At 41.2% G+C, this 8,989-nt stretch overlaps 1 protein-coding gene across 1 annotated transcript; it reads right to left on the minus strand.

Moving 5' to 3' along the window:
* Positions 1-855: 855 nt before the first annotated feature.
* On the minus strand, positions 856-8,742 carry FGF3 (fibroblast growth factor 3). The gene is made up of 3 exons (XM_005278740.4): positions 7,513-8,742; positions 4,583-4,686; positions 856-2,193 (listed from the first exon to the last, which is right to left on the minus strand). The coding sequence occupies exons 1-3, from the start codon at positions 7,778-7,780 to the stop codon at positions 1,828-1,830; spliced, it is 738 nt and encodes a 245-aa protein (XP_005278797.2). The 5' UTR covers positions 7,781-8,742; the 3' UTR covers positions 856-1,827.
* Between the last annotated feature and the right edge of the window lie 247 nt (positions 8,743-8,989).

Consider the following 8,989-nt stretch of genomic DNA (forward strand, 5'->3'; position numbering starts at 1 on the left):
CTTATTGATGACAATGGCAGTTTTGCATTAATTGTCCTTAAATGTCTTATTAAATGGATAGACCAAAATAGGACCTCTGTGCTTTGTGGCAATATGATTTAGAACTGAGTTAGTACCTATTTAGTATATAATAAAATTAATTAATATTGATTAATCTATTAATATCTATTTACTGAACAGTCCAATTTGTTAAATAAATGCTTTGGTGTCTCTACTGATATTAATGGGCCAAACCTTCAGAGTATCCACAACTCTCAATGAAATCAAAACTCTCATCCACTTCAATGGGAAGAGGCTTAGGATCTAAGTTTGAACAATGTTTAAACCCATGTTTGAACAACTTTCAAAGAAGACAATGCCTGAATCCATTTTACTGGCTGTACTGAATCCATTGCAGTCTCTTTTGCACTCAGCTGTGCTGTATGTGGGCTTGATTTGCCAAGGTGCGGATCACCTTAACTCCCATGCTAACATAATTTCAACATACTGATTGATAAGATTACTGTGCATGCATTCCAGACACTTCTAAATCAGAATATTGCTCTGTCAATATGATAATATTACCTGAATGCTAAGTTCCACTTTTCAAAACTAGATACAAATTCAGAATAAAACATGACATAAACACAAACTTTGCAAAAGTTCACTTCCGGATTCAAATCAGAAATCACAACTGACCCTATTTCTATAAGGGATTGAACCAAAGATAACTGATCCAGATCTGGATTTGAACTTTGCATCTTGGATCCATTTCTATTCAAAATACAAGCATTTTTAAAAAAATAATAGTAATAATAGAAAAGCCATCTTAAATCTCTTTTTGCATAGCCAAACTGATTTTTTTTCTGTACTGGTTAAAATATATTAATTCCCAGAACTAAGATTTTTATATAGAAAACAACCTAAAGAAAATGTTTGATCCTCTCCTGAAGGCTAATTTTCCCAAGGTACAACTCCCAGTCAAGTTACTGACTTCAGTAGGAGTTTGGGATAGCAGTAGCAGACCTTGAGTTCCCATTTCCTGATAAGAGAGGTTTCTAATGGAAATTTGGACTCAACTTTAACATCATATTCTAGTCTTAAAGCAATGAATAAGATTCAATGTATAAAAAACTGGTTTATATGGTCTTCCAACACTTTATATTAGTAAAGCTTATATCCTTTATCAGGCTTCATAGAAAACCATTAAATAACAAGATCAGATGACCTCATGTTTTAATTAAACGAATTCTAGAACACTATAACAATGTGTAGCACTGTTGAAATGTTTAAATTCAAAGTAACCTTACAATTTCAAGTTAAGTTAATTTCAGGGGAGAGAAAATGAATGATACTGACTTTGTCAAAACAAAAGTAAAAATAAATACATGTAACTTACAAAATAAACCAGTTCTAAGATTTTTGTACTCCATTATAACTTGAATGTAGTCCTGTACTGGGAAACCACTGAAAGGATTATAAAAGTGCTATGCTTTCTTTCAAGAAACAGGTAACAAGTGTAAAATGTTCATAGGAGAGAATGGTTCACTGGGGGAATACCCCATTGGGAGAACATTCTAAAGTAAGTTAGAAAAAAATTAAATAAGGAAAAGAAAAATATTAAAGGCCATTGACAAAATTATTACATCCATCTAATTTACATTTGAATGTGCCTCGATTTATGTTACTTGTTTTTAGCACAGGCAATAATTCTAAAATATCTAAAAGTAAATAGGTTTGATGTGACATTCAATTATATATACATTGTATCAAGAATGTCCCTGCTGATATGTCATACAGTCACAGCTGTCTGTTTTCTAGTTGCACTTCGAACACTCTTCTTTGCTTTCAGTCCCCACCCCAATCCCCCCAAGGAATCCATTGGTGTCCTCTCCTTCTTCTTTTATTCTTACTCAGAGGCTTCAGTAGACTCTCTCTGTATTTAACATTTGTGTGAAATAGACGGACCATTTCATGATCTTTGTTATCCAGTACCCTGGGCAGAAAGAGAGAGGATTTCTGTGTCCTGCGGGTTTTAAAGCCCCTTCTGGGTCGGCCTTTCCCATTGATGGAGACATACCAGAGTCTCTCAGCACTGGCTTTGCGTTTGGTATTGGCTCCATTGGGCACTGTCCGGTATAGGCGAGATGCGTAAGTGTTATAGCCCAACTCATGGATCCTTTCCACGAACTCACATTCTGCATTGTAAGTTTCCTGTAAAGCAAACACAACAACCATCAGTTCCAGAAAGGCAGCACAAATAATAGTTCAGCACCCTCACCAGTGCAGGAACAGGACTTACAGAGGGGTCAGCCGGTTATTAAACAAAGGACTGCAGCATATAGAAGAGGAAACCCGAGATCAGAATGAGAGAAGGATGGTATAAGAGGGATTCAGAACAGAATAACAGCATCTATCTATTAACAAGGTCCCACAGTATCAGACTATCTAGCAATTCACAAACTAATATGTGAACAAACATTCACAAACTAACCTGAAATAGAAAAGGACAATAATTCGAACTATATTACTTTTTAAATTGCTATATGTGTATATCTATGGATTTTTTCCTTTGTAGATGATCTTTATTGATTTATCACTAAAGATAACTACCTCGCTATTACCTTGCGCTCCCCTAGATCTGTTTGTTGTATCCACCTATTGTCTCTTTTCTTATACTTGGATCATGTGCTCTATTTGTTATGTGCGTGAGTGTATGACATGCATCACCATGGGACCCTGATACTTGGTTGGTGACTTCAAGGTGCTACCGCAATACAAATTAATAATAATAATAAGAAGAATGCTGTAGAGGTTCAGAAGGTCTGTGTTCCAAGTTTGAACATGGAACTGGGAACACAGACCTTCTGAATTCTAATCTCAGCATTGTCACTAACTCACTAGGGATTTGGGCAAATTGCCTAATCCCTTGAGTTCAATTTCCCCATCTGGAAAATGGGGACAAAACATTTGTCTCAAAGAATTATGAGGATTTATTAATTAATGCATGAAAATCACTTTGAAGATGGAAAGTGGTGTATAAATACTCAGGCATATAGACTCGTAGACTTTAAGGTCAGAAGGGACCATTATGATCATCTGCTCTGACCTCCTGCACAATGCAGGCCACAGAATCTCACCCACCCACTCTTGTAACAAACCCCTAACCTATGTCTGAGTTACTGAAGTCCTCAAATCATGATTTAAAGACCTCAAGGTGCAGAGAATCCTCCAGCAAGTGACCCATGCCCCACGCTGCATATCATTACAATTTGTCCAGCCAAGATGAAAGTATTAGTTTGCTTGCATTTCTGGACCTATAACCATATGTCTGTGCACTGAAAATATAATTCTAATTTCCTGGGTGCTTATCTACTATGGACATTTTGAAACTATTAAAGAGACAAAACTATGTATCTTGATGATGAACTACATATTAATAGGTAGATGCAATACACCTGTGGACTATTACAATGAACTAAGTCCTAAGTAACAGTTGCCTTTAAACTTCCTTAATACACCTCTACCCTGATATAAGGCGACCCGATATAATACGAATTCGGATATAATGCGGTAAAGCAGTGTTCTGGGGAGACGGGGTTGAGCACTCCGGTGGATCAAAGCAAGTTCGATATAATGCAGTTTCACCTATAACGCAGTAAGATTTTTTGGCTCCTGAGGACAGCGTTATATTGGGGTAGAGGTGTATCTGTTTTGAGGTTTAGGAGGTGTCTGTACACTTCAATCTGAATGGTTCTCTGAAACATATAACTTACACCTTCTTATGACTTTTTTGTAGTTGCTTTTCCTGCTCTCTCTCTGTCTTCTGACACCAGCTTGAGTTCTCTTAGGGTACGTCTACACTTACCGGAGGGTCCGGCGGCAGGCAATCGATGTTCTGGGATCGATCCCGGAAGTGCTCGCCGTCGATGCCGGTACTCCAACTCAGCGAGAGGAGTATGCGGCATCGACGGGGGAGCCTGCCTGCCGTGTCTGGACCCGCGGTAAGTTCGGACTAAGATACTTTGAATTCAGCTACGTTATTAACGTAGCTGAATTTGCGTACCTTAGTCCGAAGTGGGGACTTAGTGGGGACCAGGCCTTACATTTGCTTGAGGCCCAGTTTTGTACTCTGTAAGAGAAACTCCCATTGACATCAATGAAGGATTTTCTAGTTATTGACTCCCTTCCATCTGACATTTACACCTACTCCTGGTGTCAAAGATACATTTCATCTATTAATTTGGGTCATTGTGAAAAGATATTGATATTAATATCATATTTCAGAGGCTTGTTTCTGGTGTATTTTTCATGCTTAATTTTGTATAACCCAAAATCTTGTCAAGAGAATCTTAGCCTTTGCCAAATAAATTATTTTTGTCTCTTTGGCTGTACGGGTAACAAGAAAAGTTAGAATACTTAGCACTTTGAGAGCACCTTTCTGCTACAGCATTTAATCTTTTTTCTATAGCATTTATTCATAGCAGATAAACCTGGTGCACTCAAGATAATAGTGCTCCCCCTCCCCATGAAAATTACTGACACCCAAATAGAACATGCTTCCATTTCAATACAATAGTTAAGATCTTACAATAAAACTTACTGAAGCATAAAGTCTGCCCCTTTTGTTCATGGCCAGGTAGCTGCCAGAGAACAACCCTTTGATGGCAACGACTCCAACATCAACTGCAGTTATCTCTAGAATACCTAGAAACAGAGGAGAGATGGGTTTTCCCCTTCATATGTAATTTTCTGAAATACATCTGAATAGCTACTTACCTGCAGAATATGAGTTCAATCTTATAATTTATACACTCAAGAAGTCATACTGCAGTCATGTACATAAAAAAGACATAATTAGACAATACAGGAAAAAAACTAATGAGATGGGAAATGTTGGAAACTGACAGTAAATCCCTACTTGCTTGATTGAGATTTAACTATTTTAAAAAGGAAAGATCTGACACTGAACTACAGGTTCACCTAATCCTATATGTATATATATAAAAAGTTTAAATCCCCTTTAATGCTTTTCTGAGGGACACCAGAGCGCTTGACTTATTGAAACCAGTCACAAAGCTACCCACTTCAGGACAATGCTCTTTCTTGAGTCTCCAGAGAGTAAAATGGAGTAAGACGACTGCATCTTAGAGCCATGTATATAATCATGAAAGGAACTTGTCATTTAGAAAGTTGATGTAGAGCTTGAAAAAAAGGACAGTATGACAGTAAGGGAGGAGATATTTCAGCCCTTAGAAGATCGTGTCTAATGCACTAGACAAGAGTAAGGGGGGAAAGAAGCCCAGACAGCCTCCCAAAGGGTTTACATCCCGCCAAAGGATGCTAGATGCAAACTATCATAGAACTCTTGTAAGGGAAGATGCTGTAGTAGGAGTAGTTGTGATACATGTGCAAATTTATATCTTGCTTTTGGAAGCTCCCAGATCAGCCATTCTGGTTTCAAAGCTCTGTACTCTCTGTAACGATATAGAAGCCGGATGTAACCCCAGAAGTGTCTTTTGACAATTAGAAAACACACTGTGCTAAGCCTTCCTATTTTGCCGAGTTAAATTTTTGGTCTGACCTCAATCTCGACAAATTAGGGTAATGACTGTACGTACAGCTGTTTTGAATCACCCGTCGTTTTGCCATTGACTGAACTCGGAAGAATGTCTCCTAAAAGTCTTTGATAACGAGAGGGGTTTTCTCTAGGAAATAGTGGTTTTCCTCTGTGCACTTGAGCCAGATCTTGGAGTCTCCCTATCTCTGTGCGCTAACCAGAGCAAGGGCGTAGGTTTCCCCGGAGCATCCTGGGCTCCAGACTCCCAACGTGGGATGCTATACTTCCTATCCTGGGGAGTGGGAAGAAAGGAAAGTCCCGGATCTCTGGGGATTTTAGGTTCCGCTGTGAGAAGAAAGCTGTTTCCTCCCCAAAGCATCTTCATGAGACACCGAGTCCACATACCGGCTGCAATATCTCCACTGGCCTGTTAAGAAAAGTATTTGAAAATCCCGATCTTTCCTTCACTCTCTCACTCACAGCCCTTTGCTCTTGACATATCCCGTTTCATCTTAATTGCTGCTGATTTCCAGCACATTTCCAAGGGGGTAAAAGTCATTTAATCTGTACCACCTCACATCCCCCTAGGAGGAGACAAGCAAGAAGTTTGGGGGCGGGGAGGCAACACGCAGCCTGAGGGGGAGAACTAATCTGAAACCCAGTTTGAGATTGAAGAAAGCCATTGGACGGTCTAAAGACTCCTCAGGAATTAGCACTGGTCCTAGCTTGGTGACAGGGAGCTGTGAGGGAGCTTTGAAAGGAAATGTGAGGAGAGATGCCTGCAACTGTAGCAAAGATGGTTAAACAAAGTGACAGTTGAGTGCAGTTAGCGGTTGTCTCGACACTGATTTATCCCCCTTCTAGACACAGAAAAGCTGCTTCCTACGCTAATGCTATAACCAGAGGACTCAGCCTGGGGGTGTGTGGCGGAGTGGTAAAGAAGGTGTACAAATCAAACGGGGCTTGGGACACAAGTTGCTCCATCTTAGACCTGAGCTGCTTGTTCAGAACATGGAGAATCTGGGGCAAGAGAACAGATTTACCCCCCCCACACACACACACAGATAGGCCCCCTCCTATCACCAGATCAAAGGCAATTTGAAAAAACAATTTTGTTTTGACTTCTTGGAAGTCGGGGGTGGAGGTACATTTCTTTCCCTTTGTCTCACTCGCTTTCTGCACAAGCCACTGAGCAATTCCGTGAGTGGGTGGGTGTGGGTGTAATTCTGGAAGCTGGTTTAAAATTAACTAGTCATTAAGTGCGCCGATTCTGGAGCAAAACGAGGACCAGATCCTACTCCCATTGATCTCAGCCATAATTCTGCCATTGACTTCACTGGGTCGGGTCCACATCTGTATTTCTCCCATCTGTGCCTTGCGTGTGGGCAGAGGAGTTTGGAGAATACGCTGCATGAAAAGGGCAGGGGGAAGGAGAGAGATGGGCTTTGTCTGGTAGCATTAAAGATCAAACAAAATCCAAACTGAGGAACTCTTGGACTGAGGAAGTGTATTACCCTTACGGTTGTTAGCAACTTCGGAACTGGTTGTTTCTGCGAGTGTTATCTGGGAGGGACAAATGTGTGCTGCAAAGTAATTCCAGTTTTGCAAGCAGATCAGGACAAAATCTTGCTGAATTTGAATCTGGAAAAAAAATCCTAATAATAAAGGAGCAGCTTCTGCCACCCTATTACCCCTTGGGTAGCACCTTATTCCTCAAGCAATCCTATTGAACTCAATTAGGACTATTCCGAGAGTAAGACGCTGTTCAGAGCAAGGGTGTCAGAATCTGGCGCCCAGTGTGTCTGTTTCACTGTCACTTCAATCTAAACAGCCCCAGGCTCGTTAATCGCCTTGGTTTCTAAGGTTAGACCTGAAGGACAATTCAACGGGTCAGAGCGAATAGTAATTGAAAGCCACCCTACAAAGGTAATAGAGGAGGAAATGGGCAGGGGAGAGGCATGCACAGTACTTACTGAAGACGCTGTTTTTCTCCAGGCTGCCGTTGATTTTCCCATTGGAGTGGATCTGGAGGTGATACTTAGTGGCACAGTAGAGCTTCCTGCGCCTGGGTGCTCCCCCGAGATGCTCATAGACTCCGCCGCGCCCCCCAGCATCTCTGCGCAGCCTTGGGTCACACGTCTGGCCTTTAGCACAATAAGGTACCTCGGGCACCTCCGCAGCCAGCCCTTGGGACCAAGATTCCTGCAACAAACTCAGCAGCAAGATCCAAATTATAACCATTGTGGCATGATGGCCGCAGCCCTTAGTCTGCTGGGGAGATCAAGGCTTGGCGCAGAAGACACCAGGGGTCCCATTAAAGAAGTCTTGCTAGCAGCCCTCCAAAGTTGCAAAGCACACACTGATTCAAATCGTGAAGCATTGGCAAGTTTTTATCTGCCTCGATCTGTCCCTTGTATCTGTCTTAGAGCTACTTAAATCAATAGACACGGGCAGAGGCCACCGAGGCGTCCCAGCTGTTTGGATTAGATGGAACTGCAGTGATCAGAGTTCTCCTTGGGTCTCCAGTTAGACAGACTGCACGCATGAGAGAGAGAAAGAGAGAGAGAGAGAGAGAGAGAGAGAGAGAGAGAGACCCACTGAATTTCAGGAAGAGACTGTGGGGAAAATTCGTTGATCGACGGAGCATAGAAATGAAAGAAGCTTCCTGCAACAATAGCCTGATCTGCGACCAATTGATACAAAGCAGGGAGGCAAAGGTATCAGTCTTGTGTGAACTCCCAGAGTGCAGCCTGGATAAAATTACACAGCATCACACACACAGAAAGAGACACACACACGATGGCTTCTTGCGGATAACCGCATCACAGAGAGAGGGGGGAGGCAGCAGCAGCAACCCAGCTGAGGGCCAGAGAGCTGTTTCTGCCTTGGTTTCCCCTGCTTTGAAAGATCCAAAATAGAACAATTATGCATCTGAAAATTATACGGTGAGGAGCTCATCCCTGGGGTCTGTCACTTCTCCCTGGCTACTCCCTATCGCAAATCACAACACATGACAACTGGGATGACTGATGTCCAGATAAAACAACTCGGGGAAGCAGCTTTTACAAATGCACATTTAAAAAAGGGAGCATAATAAAAGGGGTTCAGACACTGGCTGCTCCGGTGGCTAAAAGGAAAATACGCATTAAAGGATTTCACTGTCAGCCTTTAGTGACTTAAACTTCTTTCTTCCCTTTGTCCTGAACTCTGAAAGAAAACAGTTATTAGTAAATCAATCAATTCACGGTTGCTAATATGCAATATTTGTATGGGTCTTTTAAGACTGACGAATTTCTAAATTAACTAATGCAAAGTGCGCCCAGTTACAGAGAAAGTATATATATTCGTGCATATAGTTGCAAGACATTGGTTTTAATCTTTTTTCCTTAACTTATTATTTGTTGTTGTCTGGTAAATTACATCAGGCATAACAGTTAGGTCTGCAATTGC

Source organism: Chrysemys picta, chromosome 4 (assembly GCF_011386835.1).
Source record: "Chrysemys picta bellii isolate R12L10 chromosome 4, ASM1138683v2, whole genome shotgun sequence".
Taxonomy (NCBI): domain Eukaryota; kingdom Metazoa; phylum Chordata; order Testudines; family Emydidae; genus Chrysemys; species Chrysemys picta.

What these genes read in the sequence shown, in the direction of transcription:
- FGF3 (XM_005278740.4), bottom strand. Translation starts at nt 7,780, where the DNA reads ATGGTTATAATTTGGATCTTGCTGCTGAGTTTGTTGCAGGAATCTTGG. An exon ending in GGAGAAAAACAGCGTCTTCA is followed by an intron (nt 4,687 to 7,512) that starts GTAAGTACTGTG and finishes CTCTGTTTCTAG; the next exon opens with GTATTCTAGAGATAACTGCA. An exon ending in GGGGCAGACTTTATGCTTCA is followed by an intron (nt 2,194 to 4,582) that starts GTAAGTTTTATT and finishes TTTGCTTTACAG; the next exon opens with GAAACTTACAATGCAGAATG.